This window comes from Poecilia reticulata, chromosome 14 (assembly GCF_904066995.2).
Source record: "Poecilia reticulata chromosome 14, P_reticulata-male-v2, whole genome shotgun sequence".
Lineage (NCBI taxonomy): Eukaryota > Metazoa > Chordata > Actinopteri > Cyprinodontiformes > Poeciliidae > Poecilia > Poecilia reticulata.
In genome coordinates this window covers 12,493,659-12,516,028 of record NC_088843.1, presented here as the reverse complement: position 1 = coordinate 12,516,028, position 22,370 = coordinate 12,493,659, and the positions used below count along the sequence as shown (strand labels likewise).

The 22,370-nt window shown below is 39.0% G+C and overlaps 1 protein-coding gene across 2 annotated transcripts in view; it reads left to right on the top strand.

Annotated features, from left to right (window-relative positions):
- Positions 1-22,370, top strand: part of ar (androgen receptor) — a 75,856-nt gene that overhangs the window by 28,549 nt on the left and 24,937 nt on the right. The window contains exons 1-3 of one of the 2 annotated variants that reach the window (XM_008427515.3): positions 6,331-7,930; positions 14,078-14,229; positions 14,427-14,543. In XM_008427515.3, the coding sequence (XP_008425737.1) occupies positions 6,792-7,930; positions 14,078-14,229; positions 14,427-14,543 (1,408 nt within the window). In that variant the 5' untranslated portion in view covers positions 6,331-6,791. Of the gene's footprint in view, positions 1-6,330; positions 7,931-14,077; positions 14,230-14,426; positions 14,544-22,370 lie in introns of those variants that run through there. The other variant, XM_008427516.3, reaches the window with a different exon arrangement.

Below are 22,370 nucleotides of genomic sequence, written 5' to 3'. Positions count from 1 at the left end.
CTCCACAAAAGTATTGAAAAATAAATATAATATTTATGCTTATGAAAATGTGTATAATTGCTTGTGTTTCCTGGATAAACAGGCCCTACATATTAGATTTATACTTTGTCAACAGTCACTCTGATTTGGTTGTGAATAACAATAGTTCAAATTAGATTAAAGCGCACATTCATTATGAAAGGTTAATGTGAATAGTGTGTTTTGGCAAACAAGAGTAACGGAAATTATGTTGGTCTCCAAATACTCTGGACCCAGCTGCATAATGTCAATTCTAATTCAGAACATCTTTGGCTGAAAATGGGTCTGGTCTGACTTAACTGGGTATGATTATAATTATTGTGGGTCCAAACCTTCCTCGTGTCTGCCTGGCAGGGGAAAACATTCTCAGAGCTGACCTCAGCTCGTACATCTGTTTTCGCAGAATGCAGGTCAAACATTTCACAGGTCCTATTTTGCAGATCATTGCCAATGTGTGCCGTTTAACACCCTTTATGAGCACAGTTTTCCTTTTCAATCGTCTGAAATCCACTCGCTTCATGGAGTTTGTCTTTTTGATACACAAAGAAAATCAGAAAACTTTTACTTTTACTGATCTTTATTTGTGCTACTTATTGAATTCACACTTTATTCTATAGATATGAGAAACCTTTTAGATTGATAATTTTGTAAGAACTAATATGGAATGAATATGAAAGTGTTTTGAATGCTTTAGTTTGTCTTAATTTGTTAACCTGGGTTTGGAGGTAAGGCCACGCCTCCACCCCACCTCTAGTTATTCCTGCTGATTTCTGGACTCCTCCTTCCTAATACCTTCTTATCAGTCAATCAATCAATCAAATTTATTGGTAAGGCACATTTCAGCATAAAGGCAGTTCAAAGTGCTTTACGTTGTAAAGACGTTTAAAAAAAAAACAACTATCATAAACACATCGTGAAACCAGTAACAAACATTACATTTTGTCAATGATCATCAAAGCCGTCAATGCACATGGAAGATGTTGGTGAATGTTCCAGTGGTTATGAGTCAAAAGCAGCTCTAAACAGGCGTGTTTTCAGCCATGAGTTTAAAGAGCCCAGTGTTTCGGCTGTTTTGCAGTTTTCTGAAAGTTTGTCCCCGATTTGTGGTGCATAGAAGCTGAATGCTGCTTCTCCATGTTTGGCTCTGGTTCTTATTACTTCCTCCTACGAGACTTTCTGTTCCACTCATCCTTATTTGTCCTCTTTTCATTCTCATCTCTCTATAAAACCTCTTTTCATTCTCTCCATTTCTTATTCCTTACATCCCCTCTGCGCATTTACCGTCCTCGTCCGTCTCGTTCCTTTTTACTACCGCTTTTCATTATCTTCATCCCCCATTTCGCCTTTCCACTTTTCGTCCCTCTCATCCTCCTTGCCCCTCTCTCTGATTCTCCTCATCACTCTTTGAGATCGTTCTCATTCTCCGTCATCCGTCGCTCCTCTCTTTACGACCCCTTCTTTAAACTCATCCCGTGTCTCTAAAACCCCTTTTTATCCTCCTCAGTGTGTTCATCTTTCATTGTGATGTGGTTAATGTGATGGTTTGGGAGCCCTGGGTGTTGCGCGTTTGTTTCTCCCTTTCTGTGGTAATTGGGTTGGCTCGTTACAAATCCAGTTGCACGAGAGTTGGGCGTGACGGCTATAAAGGTAGCTCCTAGTGCCTCAGTGCTTCTCCTTTCTGTCTCTCTCTGGAAGACAGACTTGCCAAATGGGTTATGTTTTTGGTTGCAGCTCTTTTTTGTTACTAGGCCATTTACTCTTACCAGCTTTCAGACAGGATGTTTTTGGGGGGGAGGGGGTTTGCCATCACCCTCTTCTCATTTTACAACTATTGTTTTTTGTTTTGTTTTTATTTAGATAAATAAAACCGAACAAGCCAGGTTTTGTCTGTGGAGTCTCCTCTTTGGTTGCCAACTATGACCTAAGTTGGTAACAAATGGGGGTTCGTTCATAGTTATAAATCCTTTTGGAATGAAATGGTGCTTTCTAAGTCCCTTGGTGTTTTTTTTTCTCACATTAGTCAGTAAATATGAATCCTGAAAACAAAAAGTAGACATAAAAATAAACTTTTGTGGTAATTTATGTCGGCACCATGTTAAAGGAAACTTCACAACATCTTGGCTCCCTATAGAGAGTTATACATTGTCTATAAATGTAAATTAATCTTAGTTATACGGTTTTAGAGCTGGTGAGTTTCGCTGTTGTTTATTTGGTGGACCAATTCTCCTGGCAGGTTTCAGATAGTTCTGGGAATCTTGATTTGTTTTTTGTTTTAGGTCAGAGCAACTTGTCTCTGGTACATTTCCATAACTTTCTGGGTAAGTAGCCAGCTACCTGGTTGCTTATCAGAGTCACTGGGTTGTGAGTTTAAAACACTGGTTTAGTGTTTCCAGACAATGCTTCAAATTTTGTAACTCTGAAAACGGTATCAGTAGTTTTTCCCCTTTTTCCAGGATTTTCACAGGAAGTGACCAGTGCATTTTATGTGTCTAGGTTGTTGTTGGTTTTTTTGGTGTGGACATTGCTAAGTTTTTCAAACTCCAAATGAACATTTGTTGGTTGCTTTGAAAAAAGAGCAACTATTGGAAGTGACAAAATATTTTGGTACCGTTTCTTCTGAACAAACCAAAAAAGGATTCGTTTTTTTTGTTGTTTTTTTTTTCAATTACAAAGGAAACATTAATTGAGATTGATTTGTTGTGGGTAGAAAGTGGCAGCAGAAAAATGTTAGCTGCTGAACCAGAGTTTTCTCAGCTAATAACCAAGATAGTTCCTCCCTGCTTTAAACTTCGAACAGCAGAAAGAGTTGTTAATGTTGGCGCATCGACAAACTTTAGAGCCTGAGAAAAATACTAAAGAACAGGAACCTGAGTTGGAAAAGTTGAGATTAAATGTTCGTTTGTGTGAATGTGAATTAAGGCAGAAGGAAGAGAGAGACTGAGTTTAGAGCGATACAGACTAGATCTGATTAAAGAATAAAACCTTTCTGATTCCAGCCAGTCGAGCTCAGCAGATTTAAATACATATATATATATATTGATGTCTATGCTAATTTAAAACCAGACACATTGTTTTTTGTGGACCTTCCCATCTTTTTTTTATTATTTCTCAAAAGTTCAACTCTTAAAAAGTGGAGAAGGAAGCATTGGTTTTAATATGGACCTGACAACATTTTGAAGGTCCATGCACTATTGTAGTTTATACAGATCATAACCCCCTTACATTCCTTCATTCTGTCCAGAATGCCAATCACAGTGTTATGAGATGGTGGCTAATTGAGCCATATTTTATGGGAGAGGGTGTGATGGCTTGGGGGCCCTGGGTTTTGCATGTTTGTTTCTCCCTTTCCGTGGTAATTGGGTTGGCTTGTTACAGATCCAGTTGTGCGAGAAGTGGGCGTGACGGCTATAAAGGTAGCCCCTACACAGTGCCTCTGTGCTCCCCTTTCTGACTCTCTCCGGGCGACTGGCTTGCCAAATGGGTAATATTTTAGGTTACAGCTCTTTTTTGTTACTTCGTCATTTACTCTTACCAGCTTTCAGGCAGGACGTTTACTTTTCTTATTGACATAACCCTCTTCTCGGGTCGGGGACTACAGGTGGAAATTGGCGCCAGAGCTAATGCACCTTTCCTGTGTGGTTGCACGGACAATACTGCACATTGTCCCTGTTTTAAATGAATAAATCGTACGTCGTAAATCTCATTTTACAGCAAACTGGGTTGTTTTTTTTTTAGTTATATAAAAGTGACCAAGCTAGGCTTTGTCCGTGGCGCCTCCTCTTTTGTTGCCAACTATGAGCCAAGTTGGTAACATTAAGGTTTACAGTTTTTCTTGATTGCGTTCATGCAGCTGTCGACTCAAACACCACATTTTCGAAGTATTTAACACGCTGACCTAAACAGCTGTGCTCGTAGTCAAAGTGACACGTTTTGTTTGCAAAAAGGGCGCTAAGGGTGCCAAAACATTAAAAATATGAAACAAAAGCAAATGTTGCCTTCCAACAACATGCCAACAGCCTGTTTGCCAGTTGCGAAAACACAACTGGCAACAAAGTGTATGAGCTCCTCCAATCAATCATTACATCATTTACAAACAAAATAAAATACAGCAGTAGATTAGTACTGGTGTTTTCAAAGTATGGGAGAGCTAGCTACCTCAAAGAGCAGATAGACAACCCGCCCCCTTTCTGCTGTATTATTGCTACTATTTCTGTAAACTTTTTGCTGTTGCTGTTTTTGATGCTCCATTCATGCATTTCTCACTGATGTTGTGGGGTTTACCTGCTTTAGCTGTGCGTAGCAACACATGATGTGATGCTAGCATTGCTCTTTCATTGACGGTGCTAAAACTACTTTCTGATGAGACCGCAGTAAAAAAAAAACACAAAAAAAAAACTCCTGGGTCTTTACAGACAACGCTGTGGCAGTGAAACATCTTCACATCCAGTCCATAAAAATCCTAACGTGAAAAAATCGTGGTCATACTTCCGTATTTAAATTTTGCTCGGCTCAGATTACGTCTCCTTACCCAACGTAGCTTTAGGTACTAAAAAGCTATCAATTTTGTCTATGCCGTAAGCTTTGTGAAGTTGGTTAAATGTTCACAGTAACTTTTTCTGGGGGTTTTTTTTTTCCTTTTTTTTTTTTCCTCCTGTCATGCCCTACCGTTTGAAAAGCTCGGCGTAGCCCGTGATATCACTTTCATACGTGTACCATTTGTTATCTTTCCACGTAGGCTGTGTCAAATTGTCCTTCTTGACAAAGAGTACGATCCAGAATCAGAAATGCTTCGATGCATGACGTTTTTGTAAACTGTGGCTGAAAACTTAAAAGCTGTACTCTAAATGTAATCAAAGAAGAAGAAAAAAACAGAGAATAAGAAAGTTAGGGGGAAAAATTGTTACAATAAAAGAAAACCTGCCTTGGATAACACAGACATGGTATATTTTAAGGCCTGGAGGCTAATTGCTAAGTAAAAAATCTTTGGGGAAGTGGATTTTATACTGATGTTTGTAGCTTCTAATAGTTAGGAAAAGGTGATTTACGGTTGATTACCACATATTTAATTTACAAGAGGAAATACCAGTTCATTTAAGCTGGTCAAAGCCATCAATACAAACTATAATACCCACAAATATTTAACACTGGATGTTTTAAATAATGTTGTTGTCACAAAACTGCTTTTCAAGCCCAAACTCGCGCAGCCGGATGCCATTAATGCTGTGCTTCTATGAAGAGCTTCGTTTCATCACCTACAGTTACAAACAAAGCTATGCTAAAACGCACCCTGGCTCATCCATTTAAATCTATTTATTTTTTGTATTCATAACAACAGTCGCTCCACCATTACCCATTTTCCATTGTGCAGCATTTGACACGGGCTCAAGCCACAGCTTCAAACTGCTCAGAAACTATTTAGATGTTTGTCTGGCATTTTCTTCCGCTGCTTGAAGCAAAATCAATTTAGACTTCCTTGCACCAGTGCCACATGTTTAGAGTAGAATAGCAGTTTTACTAGCATGAAATTCTTTTACACTACCAACCACTGAGACTAAGCTTTTGGCACATGCCTCACAGTCTGGGATTTATTTTCAAGCTTAACAGTGTTTCCTTTTTATTTTAGAGCAGCAGGACATCTTCATCTTTATTGGGCAAGTGTGGATTTATTTTGTGGACATTTTATTGTATTTTTATTGAATCTTCCTTGGCCTGCTCCCCTCTGATGTTGCCACAGCAGATTACCTGCCATTGCCTTACCTTATACCGGTGTTTATTGATTTCTGTTTTCACTGAAAAGCACCTCAGTAAATGTAAATTAAACTCGCTTTATGGATCAATTATGATCAATTGATTGATTCTGGAACACAGAAGCAGCTCCTTTGTCTTCCCAGCTTCAACAGTGAAACAGCAAGTCTTTTACAGCAGCTCAGCGATCATTCATCTACCTCATGACGCTGTAAATAAGCACAAGTGAATCTGATTATGGGATTTAGCTTCAGGGGACTAACATTTGAGTAATAACGTAAATTGTTATGGCAGTGGACACTGCAATATAAGTTGTGACGAATTGTTACTATTAATAATAATAATAATAATAATAATAATAATAATAATAATAATAATAACGTTAATCATAATAATAATCTGAATACTTTAAATGTACAGTGCAGAACATGCAAACAGTGTAAATTCTGATCTTAGTTAAAACTGGAAAAAAAAAAAAAAAAAAAAAACCCTTGTTAAATTTTTATATTTAGAGTGTTTCTTAGATATCTTGCCAGAGATGTGAAGGGGATGTTTGCCATGAGCAAAACATCCAAATAAAGCTGGTGGCAGGTCATAAAAATGTGATGCACACATGAAAGCGTGATGTGCAACTGCAGGCAGGGAGCATAATCGTAGATAATAGGACGCTTGTTTTGGGTAGTCTCGTGGAAACGCGTTTCAGAGTGATAATTAATTACAGCGTAGCCTACGTTTATTAGTGTGCAAATTATGAATCATTCTGCGCCCTTGCTGGTCGTTCAATGAAAGAAAGTAACATATTTAGACCGTTTTCCTGCTGCTGACTTTAATCAAAGCGTATCCGAGTAACTCCGACTCTCACTTTAGGAGGAGTTTGCGACTCCTGTTGCTCTGTGAGACTTTTACCAAAACGCCTAGCACAAAGAGAGATCGGGCCGAGCTGCAGATAAACCGTTCCCGGGGACCAGCTGGGGGATTTTCTGTCGTGCAAAGTCCAGTCTCGTGGCCAAGCGAACTCTTTCTGGGAAATGAGCCAAACCAGCCGACAGTTATCTTGCAGCTCCGTTTGGTCCGGGGTTAAGAAAATAAAGGCAGGCGACGCGGTGAGAGCTCTCAGCATGGCGCAAAAAACTGAGGAAAATCCAATCGGTTTCACGAAAAGCTGCGCAGGAAACGGCAGGTTTGATGAATCCGATAATAATGCCAGGAGCTGCGGGTCTGGGTGCGTTAATCCGCCAGCCCGTGACATGGAGGCGCGCTGCTGTCAGACAGCTGCTGCTCCTCAGGAGGAGTTGTTAAACGCTGACACCAGATCCTTTTCTGCGTGCGCCACAATCTCAGAGACAGCCAGAGAGCTGTGCAGAGCAGTGTCCGTTTCTTTGGGTCTCACCATGGAGTCCAGTGACATGAGCGACGTGGACGCCGCACTCCCCCCATGTGCGGCAAATGACCAAATCAGCGGAGAGTATTTTTTCGGGGTGGACGCCGCGGCTGTGAGCTGCCCCGATGCCCAGACCCAGATTACTTACAGGTGTCCCGACCGGGAAGAGCGACCTGTGCACGGCCAGAAGCCAGCCGTGAAGATGTATAAAAGTTCAGAGACGCCTGCGCATTTTCATCACCTCGCCTCCAGCCGGACGTCTGTGAACGCGCAAAACTTTACACCGTGCGAGGCTGAGGACACGGATCACCTAAACGCAACCCGCACGGTTTCATGCCCTTACGCCCCAGACCACTTAGCCCAGTTCGCTCACACTTCGGCGGCGGCGGCGGCGGCGGCCAGCGAGAGGCCATGCAGGGCGGCTTACAACCCTCAGGAAGGAGTGCGGGACTTCGTGGATGCCCCGGAGAGCGACTCCGGCGGATACCAGCCGGACCAGTACAGCGTCAAAATCAAGTCCGAGGGAAACGATGGTTGGGGGTCATTCTGGGGCGGCGGGTACACCTTCAACAAAAGGTACAACACGCAGTTCTGGGGGTCCAGGCAGTGCATGAACGCACACGAGTCTGGACCGAACGCGGCGTTCATATGTAATCCATACGAGGGGAGCGTGGTGCGCCCGGAGCAGTGGTATCCCGGCGGTATGCTGAGGACCCCGTATCCCAACTCCGGAGACATGAAGAGCCAAGTCGGTGAATGGCTGGATGTAGTCTACAACGATACCAGGTAATTCAATTATTATTATTATTATTATTATTATTATTATTATTATTATTATTATTATTATTATTATTGTAGGGTAACTAAATAACTGGTTTTGTAAAAATTCTACTTTTACACTTTTTAAGTTGTGTGTGTGTATATATATATATATATATATATATATATATATATATATATATATATATATATATATATATATATATATATATATATAATTAAGTGGACTAGCTTTTTTTCTTTCTTTCTTTTTTTTTATTAGTTCGCGCTTTGTGGTTAATCAGATCACCAAAAGTGATCCTATTCATCCTGAATCCCATTAAGCACCACGCAGTCTGAGCTTCCTTGTCGGTCTGTCAGGATGTAGAAAGAAGTACAAACTTTTTCTAGACGTACGCATAAAAGCAAGCAGCAAAATAAAAAAAAACGACGATCTAGAGATTTTTTGAGTTCACTCTGACTTTACGGGAACACACAAAAAAAAAGCAACAAAAAAAAAAAAAAAAAAAAAAGAAGTGCTATTCTTCAAGTCTCCAAATAATCACAGCGACTTTATTGGTCTGTCCTGTTATTCACGGCATATAGGACAATTAAAATAATTCCTGTGCTAATTGATAAAACGTCTGGTTAAGTCAGTTTTCAATATAAACGCCAGAGAAAAAAATAAATAAATAAAAATTACGAGAGTCAAGAGTGTTTGAGTAATTCCTTATTTTATGTGATTCCCAAGCTCTACCATTTGGTTGCAATCAATCATATGTGCCCTTTAAAACCATGTACCCTAATCAACTTCTCTGGTGTTTCTGACTGACATTAAATGGCCACAAAAGAAAAAAAAAACTTCGAAAGCATCAAACCTATAATGAGATAAAAACATGTGTTTCATCTTAGCTAGCATCCTGTTTATTCCTTGTAGACAGCTGTTGTAGTTGCATTCCTACTACACGTGTCTTTTTTTCATTAGAAACCAAATCATGTCCAAGTTTCTGAGAGGATTTTACAGCTCTCACTCAGCTCACGCAAATTAATTAGACAACGTTGACCAGACAGACATTCAAGCTCATTATATCAGATATATTATTTGAGTCACACCAATGTGTCTTGAATTAAATTTATGAACAGAGTTAAAATCAGTCAGCGTGGGATGAATGCTACTTTGCAATGAAAACAAAAAACAAAACAAAAAAAAAAAACCCCAAACAACAACAACAACAAAACAAAACAAAAAAAATGTTTTTATTACTCAGGCGGTGTGTTTTAAGATTTTTGGACCAAACAGATTTTTGGATGGTGAAGTCTCGTAACTCTCTTGCTTAGGTAAAAACCATTATAATCCCGCATGCTGGTCGGCCAGCAGCCCACGCAAACAGCATTTGCTCAAGCAGGAGAAGAGAATAGCTTTGAAGCAAAGTTAATCAGCAAAAAAAAAAAAAAAATGCTTTCCATAATATCATGAAGCTGCATTCTTCTAAACATCACAAAACCAGTAATTTGACTCAATGCTTGGCGTTGTCGATGATGAAGGATGTGATATGAAGGCAAATCATTTTAATGTCCCGTTCTAATTTGCATGTGTGTGCTTTACTTACTCCATTTGTCTTTTTTCTTGCAACAAAGTATTCGTATTTTCCTGCTCGAATGACTGAAAGGAAAAATCCGTAGCTAATATGTTGTATGTATTGGATTTGTTTTGTTTAGATAGAAATTCTTTGAAGATTTGCACTCAAACTTGCGTCTCTATGTTCTTTTATGACTTAGTTTGGTTTATAACGCCGAATGGACCTGGTGTGGGGATGTTGATTGACTCTAGAGTCATATATTACACAGCCGAGGGCTTTTCTCCAACTGTCTGAGTTCACTGAAGGTAATGACTCAGTGTGTGCACTCTCAGACTCCGTTTTTTTCTCAGAAACCATGCATGTAGGTGCAACATGTTTTTGTAATTTGCCTTTTATTTTAATGTTTTGACTGTAGAGGGCGACAAGAAACATGCAACTGATCTCCCCACTCACTGGACTTTTTTTTTTAGTTTTTTTTTTTTTTTTTTTTTTACAGTTTCCTTTTTAGACAACAAGGTCATCCTAGTTCACCAGACGGTGCTATGGTCTAGCGGTCTTATCCAGAAACCTGTTTACTGCAACACAACTATTTCATGTGGTTAAACATTCAAATGAGCAAGAAAATTCAGCAGACACCCTTAACTATTAATTAACATGTGCAGCAAAGATCTGCTGCTCATCTGTATAAAAGCTGCTCCCATCTGAACCTTTCCTCGCAGCAAATTGCTAAAAAGCACACGCGTCACGTCGCTTAAAACAAAAAGTTCCGTTTTAAATGAAAATGCCAAATCAAAGCAAGTCAAGTTTATTTGCACAGGACATTTTAGCAGCAAGGGAGCTCAGAGTGCTTTACGACATAAAAACAAAAAGGCAGTAGCCAATTATGAAACGAGCAAAACAAAAAAACATCACGTTTTGTCAAAAATGCTCTCATCAAAATCATCAAGTGTATCGATCAACATTCTGCTTGTTCTGAATCAGAGGCCACTCTAAACACGTGGGGTTCAGCCTTCATTTTAAATAACTCACCTTTGCAGCAGTTTTCTCAAATTTGTTCCAGATTAGTCTCATAGTGTGTTTCTTAGTATCTTTTGCAGCACGATAACGTGCATCACGTGGTTTCATTTGCTGCTGGAATCATGACAGCAGAACTCATGCTAAAATTAATTAGCATGTTCCACAACTTTAACTTGGAATCAAGTTGAGAATTCAGAGAGGTGCGAACAAAATAAGAGCGTGACTGCCAGGCCGCAATAAGTAAAAGTGCATGCGAAATATTAATGCTTTTGCAAGGCATGCGGCCTAGTGGTGGTCACTATAACAAATCATGGTAGCTGGTCAATGTAGAACAGCACGTCTCTGAAACTTGGACGGAAGCAAATGGCCTGAAATGGAAAGTGACAGCTGGGCACCTGGAGATGAGCAGCATAAACATTTGACAGGCAGCTGAGACGGTTTTTGCCTCACATTGATGCTGCAAATGCACAATGTGGCAACATTTACCATCACAGCTTTATATATGCTATAGTTTTATTCTTCTAAAATAGTAAAAACCCAAATGATTTAATGATTCATTCATTTATTTATTTTTTAAAAGATAATAATTATTTTTTTCTGGTTTTTATTAATCGATTCCCCAGGAGTCTGAATTCCAAGTGGAAACGTTGAAAGTTTCTTTTTTTTTTTTTTTACTTACTTCAATATCCAATATGGCTGCCATGTTTGAGACACGGCAATAGCTACAATAATAAACTGCGCTACTTTAAACTTCTGACAGTTTGTTTCTCCAGATTAAATCTTTTTGATAGATACTTTTGTTTGCACTTGCTTTATATGTATCTCTTAGTGAGCATATTCAAATAAATAGCATGCAAAGAAACGCGCTGCTGTTGGCTCGTACTGCTAATAACGTTTAACTTGTGACGGAGCACAACTTTTAGCAAATTTACAGAGGTTTTGTTCTTTTACCAAGTACATGCAATGTAAGAACCCTTTCTTTCCCCCACTGCAATCCATTTTACTGCTCTTTCTCAAGCCTCTGTTCTTATAGATTTTACAGCACTCACCTCCAGCAATCTGTTTCTGTAACCCAAAACTGAGCATACTCTTTCTTCTTCTTGCCATTTGTTGTCGTGGATTGGAGCCAACCCATAAGGCTCTCTATGGGGAGGGGTGAGGAATTAAAACGCAGAAAAACAGAGGTCAGAAATCTCCAGTAAAATGCATCTGCAAATGCACTCTGCCTACTGTTGTCTGGATTGAAGTCTATTTTCTGGCACAGTTACAAGGCACTTAAATCTGCTAAAGCAGAATCTGCAAGAAGAGAGGACCTAAGCGAACAGGTTTAACCCAGGCTGGCAGGATGTTGAGGTTTTTGAGGAGAAAGATGCAGAAAGGACAGAATTTTGTGCAAGACTCATTAGGTCTAAATGCAAAAAGTTTTGAGAGAGAGAGAGAGAAAGAGAGAGAGAGAGAGAGAGAGAGAGAGAGAGAGAGAGAGAGAGAGAGAGAGAGAGAGAGAGAGAGAGAGAGAGGCTTGCAAGCAAGCAGGATGTTTTTAAGTTTGTGAAAAAGCTGAAAGTTTTTTTCATCAAGTTGAAAGTATTGGGTCACAAAAGTAGTTTTTTTTTTTTTTAATTATAAAACCAAAAGTTATTGTAAAGGGTTTTTTTCACCAGCTCAAAAACTACAACACATATATGGAATATATTAACACAAAAAGCATTCTGATTTTTGTAGAAAATGGATCTTTAATCCAAAGTAGATGCAAACATAAAAAGTCTCTGGTTTATTTGCATATCTAAAAGAAAATCAAACAATTTCAAAATGATTGTTTTGTAAATTCTGTTTCTTATTTCTTACCAGTATATGGGTCACTGTTTTGCTATATTTCGAAAAGTTAACCAAAAAGGAGCACAAAAGTATAAAAGTCACTGGTTGTTTGTGGTCCTAATTAAAATAATATAATTGTCTAACCTCCACTGTTGGCATTAGGATGATTGTAATTTATAACCGTTTTGAGGTATTAGTCTTAAAAAGCACCCATCTTTTCCTCAGTCTGGGCTTACACACATTTCTTTCAGTTTTGAATTGCAGTCTGGAGCCGAACAAAATCATTCCAGGGGGCACAAAGGGTCCCTGGGTGGCACTTTGGACACTCCTGCCTTATAGTGGAAATAAGAACTTCTGCTGTTAATTTCAAAATTTCCACTCTTTATCCATACACACGCGTAGCTCCACACAAATCCCACTGATTCTCCAACTTGCAGCGGGAACATGGTACAGACCCGAGGGCTAAGGAGCCATTTCACTTTAAACCTGTTTTTCTTCTGCTATTCTTCCTTTCGCTTCTCTTTTGAAATTAATTACGTTGGTAATCGCTGTATTTATCTTACTTTGAGTATTACCAGGGGTAAACCAAATACCTCCAGAAGCTGTGGCAGTCCTTGGGTAACATGCATGAGAACCATGGCAAATCATTATGCCAAACGAGCATAAGTAACATGGAGGTGGTCATAAACATCGTGCTCTGACGCATAAACCAGAAGGAATCTGTGCCTGGATTTAGGCCGACTTTCAGTCTTCGCAATCGGTGTAATGTATTTAACGGAGGAAAACTTCAAAGGGGCTTCGTAGAGCTGAGCCACTTTCCAAACTATCCTCGCATGCACGTAAATCTAGAAAGTCTCAAATGCTGCCTCCTTACTTCAAAGTCAGCATTAAGAGATTCTGCTGAATGCCGGTGGTTTTCTTTCACACATATATATATACTTATTTGCACGTATAAACATTAAGAACATTAAGACAACTCCTGTGTTTGTGAGAGAATTCCTGCTTTTTTATTAAAAGTTGGAAGCATGTCTGATTAGTCATGGCAGCTTCCTGTTTACAAACAACAAAACACCATGTGGTTTGCGTCATCCTGGATCATCCCGTTGCACAGTCTTTAAGCTTTCATCCTCTGGCTGGGATGTGCGCGTCGTCAATAAAAAGGCCAATTTACAAGCCTGAGAACTCTTCAAAAACAGCAAAATCCCCCTCTCGACATAACGAGAGTGAATTTATTCCGTAAAAATGGTTGCTAAATGACCAGTACGTCTTTTGGCATTTCCTGCGAATCGGGACGCTTCATCCTTGTCACCTTTAAACCGAACCTTCGTATCTATCTGGTACGTCACCGAGGAAACATTGTGTCTGAGGCTCCTTTGTTATCTCTGCTCTCAAGGCTGCAGCCGGCCCAACTTAATCCACATCTCATCCCACAGCCACAGCGCAGGCGCTCCATGCTTTTTCCACACCATGCTCTGCTCAAATCTATATAAGTTGCACCTTGTTTGTGGTTAGACATTGGGAATTATATTAGGTGTTTTGTGGTGCTCAGCTTTAGGCCTAATTTGTCCGCAGTGGGTGATACTTTCACAAGAAAAAAAGGATTCAAACCGAACATGGAGTTTTAATACAAGAGAAGAAGAAAAAAAAATGATTCCACTTACAATAAAAAAAGAAATCCGCAAAAGAAGTAAAATCATGTTTGCTTGCTTGAAGATCACCATCCGAGGTACACACGTTTGTTTCATCTCATGTTTGACTGCAGGTTTGAGGCTGGCAGAGAGCACATGTTCCCCATGGAGTTCTTCTTCCCTCCTCAGAGAACGTGCCTGATTTGCTCAGATGAGGCATCTGGCTGCCATTACGGTGCGCTCACATGTGGCAGCTGCAAGGTTTTCTTTAAAAGAGCTGCAGAAGGTAAATTAGAAGTTCTAACTTGGATTTACAGTTTGGTGCCGGCGCTTGAAAAACCCTCCACGTATTTATTGCTTGAGTTTCTTTCTGTTTTTGACAATGGAAGCACTTAGTAGTTAAATGAGATTTCTTTTTTTCTTTTCCATTGGATCATGTTTCACTGGCTCAACTAACCCATGGTTTGCCTTTGTATCAAATAGGTAAGCAGAAATACTTGTGTGCAAGCAAAAACGACTGTACCATTGACAAGCTAAGAAGAAAGAACTGCCCCTCTTGTCGACTGAAGAAGTGCTTTGAAGCTGGGATGACTCTTGGAGGTAAGGGCAGATTGTTTTAAGATGTCTTTTCATTAATATGATTACATGACCTACTAGTTAAAAGTAGGAATATAGTCTGTATGTATTGCCATGCAAAATTATTCACACTTCTTGGACACATTTCAGTACATTCCGGGCACAAACAGCTGAGGTTTTTCGGGGGGACTTTCATACGATGGAGTAGAGAGTTTCTATGAAATGGAATGAAAGCGATTCATGGTTTTCACAATATAACAAAAATCTCAAAAGGGCGGCACACATAGTTTAGCCCCCTGGAGAATCAACAGGTTGTAGAATTGCATCTTGCTGCAGTTTCCGCTGCTGGTCTGTTGGGTAAACTCAGTCAGACTGGATGGAGACTGTCTCTGAATATCAATTTCCACAGATTCTTTGCAGTTGATTCCCAGTTGGATTAAGGGTCAACAGTTTGACTTTTGGGCCTACATAACTATTAGTAGGTTTTCAGCTGTGGTCCACAAGACGTTTAGAGTGTTTCATAACCTAACCCTGCTTCAAATCTCTTTGAATGCACTTTGTATATTAAGGTTTATTAACGCATACATTAAGTGTTAAAGTTTACAGATATTTACTTAGTAGTGAAAACATACTATACACACTTCACCTAAGATATACGTCAAACTAATTATGTGCATACACACTTGTATACAGACACACACAGACCTGTAGGCTAAAAAGCTGCTCTTATCAGGTCACTTGATGCCACTTCATTCACTGTCAGCCAATCTCTGCTGGATGCTAGCTCTGCTTTAGCATTGGGAAGTTTTTATAAAGTGTTCCCAAAAAGACTTGCTGATGATAAACAAAGACCAGCTGGTTGAAAAGGGGTGTCTGAAGTGTACACTCCCCCTGTTTAAAATGCCAAGTTTTTGTGGTTTTTGCACATGTCTGACATTTATCTTGCACAATTCAAGTGAAACACAAAGAAAATCCATCATAAAGAAGAATGTAAAAACAGAAAAAAAGCTGCTGCATCTTGATTGCACTTTCAGTTTTCAGTCTTCTTTGGTGCTCAGCTTGCATTGCTTGGAAGAAAATCGGTGCAACATCAATAAACTGTTTTTGTCTTGTCAGGATATTCCTGGCATTTACTCATTTGCATCCCTTAGAGTGAGTCATAGTTTGCAGAAAGATCACAGATGATTAAATAAATGTCATTGTACAAAGGTGTACCTTAATCCTGATTACCTTTGTACAATGACATTAATTTAATCTTAATCAGGATTAAGGTACAGAATTATATCCATACCATCCAACTTGGTAAAGACAGTAATCCTTGATTACATAAAATCTAAAACAGTGACATTAGACAAACTGGATATTTCTCTAAAAATGAACCAAAAGATTAGATAAAAATGATAACTATTCAGGATGTTACGAATTAGTGAATTGAAATCACTTAAAGACACCAGATGTCCCAACAATCTGACAGATTTGGAGAACCTTTACGGTGTGGAACTGAATCCAAAAGTGTTTCAGCCCAAATAAGTTAAGGACGTGCACAGTCATGATGTCTTTTTTTTTTTTTCCTCAAAGCAGATGTATCTGTTTTCCAGTTGAATTGTAATGAATAAATGTCACATCATAATTTGAAAATCTTTTCTAATTATTCCTCGAAAAGACAGAAATTCCTCGAAAAGACAGAAAACACGAGACCTCATGGTCTCGTGTTTTCTGTCACAAAAGCCTGGCGTTTTTACAGGAGAACTATTGTATGTTGGAAATCAGAGGCGGTCCGAGCCTGTTTGGTGCTCTGGGCAAACAACCCCACTGGCCCACATCACAAAACTTAAACTTTTTGTTATGTTTTTCACATTGAGAGTAAAGTTTTTGTTTGTTTGTTTGTTTGTTTGTTTGTTTGTTTGTAACCAAAAGCTGACTGAAATATGATCTCATCTGGTATCATATGCACCTGTCCACTGTTACCAAATGGCTGCCTGTCCATGTAAGAGTCCATAGAATCAGTGTGTCCAAATGAAGTTGATTTCTGGTTTTCTCCTTGTACATCTAATAGTTGCTTTTCGCTCTAAGACTAACCAATACTCACTGATTATTTTAACCCACAATCTTAGCATCACGCTCAGGAGGAACATGGCAAATGTCACGGTTGGCCAGTTAGCGTGATGGGGGTTGTTCCATCAGTTTTCAAAACCGCCCAAAGCAATCCCTCATAAAAGCGCACATGGGTTCAGTGTGACCGGCTGGACCAGGCACAGCCTAAAACAGTTGTGGGGTCTAAATTACCCCATCTGTTAAGACCACAGGTCTTAAGAAATGTTTTCTGCTAGTATCATTTGAGAAATCTTTGGAACTGATCGAATAATTTTTTTGACATAGTTTGTTTCATAGTTTCATAGTTCATTGCTACACTGATCCTGCTCTTATTATACTTATCCCTCACTCATTACCAAACACTCTAGCACACATGTTTCTGCTCTTAAACTCTCCTGATTTGTATTGATTGTGTTGGTGGCATAAAATTCCACCAACTACTTTATGTACAGTCGAAAACAAACATACACACTATATAAAAATGCACTTTTTTCCCCCCTCACCATCTGAATATTTCCTGTTTTATTTTAGTAAAGATCATCAAAATTATTCCAGTTTTTTTTTTTTTACTTCAGAAGTTCACATTTGATAAAATTGTCTTTTACTCAAAGACTCAAATTTTGCCTTGCTCACACCAAGATCAGGACATGATGATGGACTCTTAAGACATTGACTTTGTTGTCCTTAAATTACTTTGTAACTAATTTGCTGTGATGCGTAAGGTCATTGTTCCTTTGCAAGACCCATTGGTGCTTAAGTTTTAACTTCTTGGCTGATGTCTTGACCAGTTGTTTCAGTATTTCCTTGTAATGTTCTTTTCTGCATTTATGAAATCCACCAATCCCTGCAAAACATAACACGTGCTGCCACTCTGTGCTTTACAGTTGGGATGGTGAACTCAACCTTGCAAGCGTCCCTCTTTTAAAGATGGAAATACGAGATGAAAAATAATGGTCATTTTACCCAAGCTCTTCAGTCTCAGTTTCATCATAGCACAGGATAAGTTATGGCTTTTGTTCCCAAGAGCATTTGCAAGATATAATCAGCTTTTTGTGTTGCTTTTGGAGTGATGGCTTCCTCCTCTTCGAGTGACTTTTCATTCCATGTCAGACTAAGATTTGTGTCACTAATTTTAGTGACACAAGGACACTATCTTACCAGCTTTTTCCAGTATCTTCACAAGGTGTTTTGCCTTTGTTTTGGTGGCAATACACACACACTTTTTGCACCAAAATACATTCATCCCCGGGGAACAAAACATGCCTTCTTTCAACAGTTTGATGGCTGGGTTATTTGTTTGACAATCCACAATAATTTTCCTTCATTTTTTCATCATGCCACACAAGAAATAAATATGTTCCCATAAAATAAATCAACAGGTTAGCACAAATATTTTTAATTAACACGTTGAAGCTTACAGAGTCGGTAGATGATGGATCTGGGATATAAAAAAAACTTTTTAAAGGCAAACGATTTGTAGTGTATGCAAACATATGAAGTTAAAAAAAAGATAAAGCATTTTTGCATTTACCATATAGAAATTAATTCTGATAACTTTAACTGACCAACAACAAATTAAGCTTAGGTTGATGAAAAAAATGATTTTTAAGAAAAGATGATTTGCTGTTTTTTTCTTGCTAGTTAGAGGTTTAAAGGGGGGAAGAGCATTATGGAAATTAACTTTTTTGAGGTTGATATCATGTAGTTATGTTATTCCCTCATCAAAAACATACCTACAGTTTAACTCTCAAAGTATTTCATGCACAATGACAGAATGCATAATTCGTTCATGCATGTTTGAGAAATCATTTAATCTTCCATGAAAACTGTTTGGGGGTGCCTAAACACTTGCTTTCATACAGTGTTGTCTATTTTAACAAACTCCACCTTGGAGCTCCAGTCTCCAAGCTGAACCTCCACCTCACAGAGCACTGATCTCTTTGGCTCCGCCCCTGTTAGCTCCTCCAGACTAGTGACAGCAGCAATGAGCAAACACCTGAAGACCTGAGAGTCTTCTGAGATTATCATGCAAACTACTTCTCAGCCCAACGTCCTTAAGAACGGTTGGAAATGGCATAATGGAAAGACACTGATGTGATCACATGCTCAAACAGAGTAGGAGCTTCTTAAAGAGACAGAGGCCCAATTTCCAGCTGTCAAATTATGAAGTCAATTTTTTTTCCTGTTATGTTTGATATATACAGCACTTGGTAACACTTTATTTGAAGGGGTGTGCATAAGACTGACGTGACACTGTCATAAACATGACATAACATCTGTCATGAACATAAAGGAGTCCTTATGAATTTTTATAACAGTTGTCATGAAGTGTCATTCAGTAAATAATGACACTTTTAATGCAAAGTTGCTTTAAAAGTTGCATTAAAAGTCCATTAAAAATGCCAACTTTGCATTAAATTATCATAATTTACAAAATCATGCAAAGTTGGCCCTTAGCGTGAGCTGTGTGAAGACACACAGTGAGCTGTGTGAAGACACACAGCTCACGCTAAAAATCTACAGAGCCTTCACCACCTTACCAACTGTGCACGCATTATAAATATACATTTCTAAAAAGTGCTGTGAGGACTTTAACAGAGGCTGCGCAGTAGTTTCTAAATGAACAAAGGCCACTACAGAAAAAGTGAAGTCCTAAAAGTGAAACTATTAGTGGTTTTCCAAGACCAAGTACTTTATTCTCTGCACTGCACATCACCACTGGTTCTCTTCAATTGGAGCATCATCACAATAGGGGATGTTACTGATAATCAAGCCCCTGGCTGAGCTGCCATGCAATTTAGACCTCTTCCTTTCACTTCTCCTTACTGTGACCCAGACCTGTTCGTCAAATTAGGCTGCAAAGATTGACATGTAGTGGACTAATTTTGGTCTTGTGTTCAATTTTCACTCTCTCCCATTTTCTCATTCTGCTAACGGGGAAAATTGTGCTGAAGGCACAAAGCTGACACGAGACATGTGAATTAAAGCTGCAGACATGTTGGTAATTTCGCCACCAGTCACTGACAAACCCCGCGGAGGGAAAATGTGATCTAATGCTGTGATTGTAGTAAAAAGGCGGCCCTTTTCCAGTTGTGGCTTAAAAGATCCTTTCACTTATGTTCTCATCATGGACGAATAATTGACTCCCAGCATTTTACGGGGAAATATATGGATCTGACATGTGGAAGTGGCAGAAATTAGGCATAATTTTTGGGGGGCTTTAAATGCTTTGTAGGAAAATGAGTTCTGATTTAATAACTTGGAAGGTTATTAACGTAAAATAAAATCCCAGATCTATTATATGGCTTCACTCAGTGAATTCAGCTCTGATTTTAAAATGCGATCATATCAGTGAGGCTCCGTGCCATTATATAGCTCTGGGTACGTGCAGGAAGAATCTCTGAATAATTTAACATGATGGCCATCAGTTTTAGACCGAAGCAGTGATTTTTTTATCAGAGTCGTACTGAAGCTTTGGGGAATTATTTCCAAAAACGTTTGCTTGGAGAATTTTTATTACACCAACAAACTAAAGCAAACCAGTGTGGTCATGACTTTAAAACCAGCTGAAGCACAGAGTACTTATACTTTTTCAACATTTTCATGCCTAGAACGACAAACACCCCATTCACTTCTGAGTAAAATCCAGTGGAACCAATTGCCTACGGAAGTCCCCTGTTTAGTAAACAGATCCATTTGTGTGTAACGGGTCCCTAATAAATACAGCTATTCTGCGAAGCCCTCAGTGGTTTGGCCTTTTTAGAAAAGTGGCAAAAAGGAAGTCACTGTTGAAAGAAAACCATACAAGTCTAATTTCTTGTTTTTCACAAGCGTTGGTGGAGGTTCACCTTCCAGGAGGACAGGGGAAGGATTGGAAGGATCAAGGGATTTTAATTTGTCAGAATGATCCATGCAGTCAAAGTTCTGACCTAAATCCAATTGGCAATGTGGCAAGATTTTAAAGGTGACCTGTTTTGCTTCCTTCAACAGGTTAGGATAGGTCCATGGGCTATGCAGAATATGTTCAGAAATGTTTTATTTTTTTATTTTTTTTGCATAAACTCATTTTCAGATAATGAGATCTTAGTCTGCTCAGTTCAACCTATTTTGAGTTCCTTTCAGGATGAGCTGTTGTAGGGCCTCTTGTCACTTTAAGTACAATGAAGCTGCTGCTGGCCACACACCCCCTCCCCGCCAACTAAACGTTTGAAAATGGCTGCAAACAGATCTGCAATGATATCAGAATCATTCGGTTTGGTGCAGAAGCCAAACATATTTGGTGTCTGTACCAAAGATGTACAGAATCCAAAGCATATCTTTGGTTTCTGTGGATTCTGAATAGCAAGTCAACAACAAAACACTTTCCCAGCAGCCATTGTATAGCACATACAGCGGTAAAGCCAGCTGACCAAATAGCAGCTCAGCTAGGGTTACTAGGTAACGACACAGTGTGACTTAACAATTGGGAGGTTTTTGAAACAGCTAATTTTCTAAACATCAAAAAACCGTAACTTGTTGCCAATAAACATTTGTTGTTGTTTTTTTTCAAGTACTTTGACTGTTTTTCGAAGAAGTTGAGACCCAAATGGAAGAAGAAAATTGTGTAAAATGTGAATTTTGCATAATAGGCCCCCTTTTAAAACTGATGTTTACAGATGCTGTCCATCCGGTCTGTCTGGGTGGGTGGGCGTTATTTCAAAAGAAAGAATCGTTTCTAGATGCACAGTGCTGGTGGAGATCCCAAAATATTTCCACAGTTGTTCTACAAAGTATTAACTTAGTTGAACAAAACATATTTTCATTATCATTATTGTTTAGTGTCATTTTTGCTTCAGCTTTACAATTATGTACAACCTCGTATTAGTTTATAATTTTATTTTTTTTTTTTAAGAAAATACATAGAAGTTTGTTGTTAGAATGGGACAAAGTATGAAAACGGTTCAAGAAGCACTGTCCTGGAAAACAAAATCTCTTAAGATCTCCACATCAAACTTTAAAACTCTCACTGGCTGCTGATTCACGTCACATTTTCAAGTTATCAAGTAACACAAGGTGACTTTTGCCTCAAAGTTTTCTGTGCAGTGGTTGACAAACTCCATTTTACTGTCAAGGTTCTCCAGTCAGGCTGCTCTAAAGGTTTTTTATTGTTCAAAAAAAAAAAAAAAGCGTGATGTTAAATAATTAAATAGCTATAAATGTGTGCATTGCAGTTACTGTACAGTATTTACTTGCCGTTTTTGCTTTTACTCCAAAATCATGAGATTCTTGGATCTTCTCCAGAAATAGCTACAGGACGGGTGGGCGGTGTTTTTATTTTTCAGTGCGTCTGTTTGTGTTTGTTAATTTACAGACATCCCAGTCTGGTTTAACTCTGTGGGCCTAACATTTATTGGCTCTTAACATGCCTTACTGCGTGATCACTGGGAGTGTGGGTTACCTTTTATAGGTCTGGTTTTAGCATTATAGTCTTTTTGATCCCGTCTCAGGATGGGACTTTGAAGTGATTGTAGAACTGTTCATTGTGGGGGTGGGGGGGGGGGGAAAGTGTGTCAGCATCAATATTTGTTTTTATTTTACTATTTTTTTAAAAATCTGTTTTAATTTGTTGATGTTAGTTTGAGCACGAGTGCAATTAGAGGTTCTGCTTCCTTGCTCCTGTTCCCAGAGCTCCATGCTCTCTTAGAGCGCACAAGAGAAAATGCAACGTAGCAATAGCCCTCCGCTTCGTTCTCAAAGCCCTCTTGTAACTGTCCCATT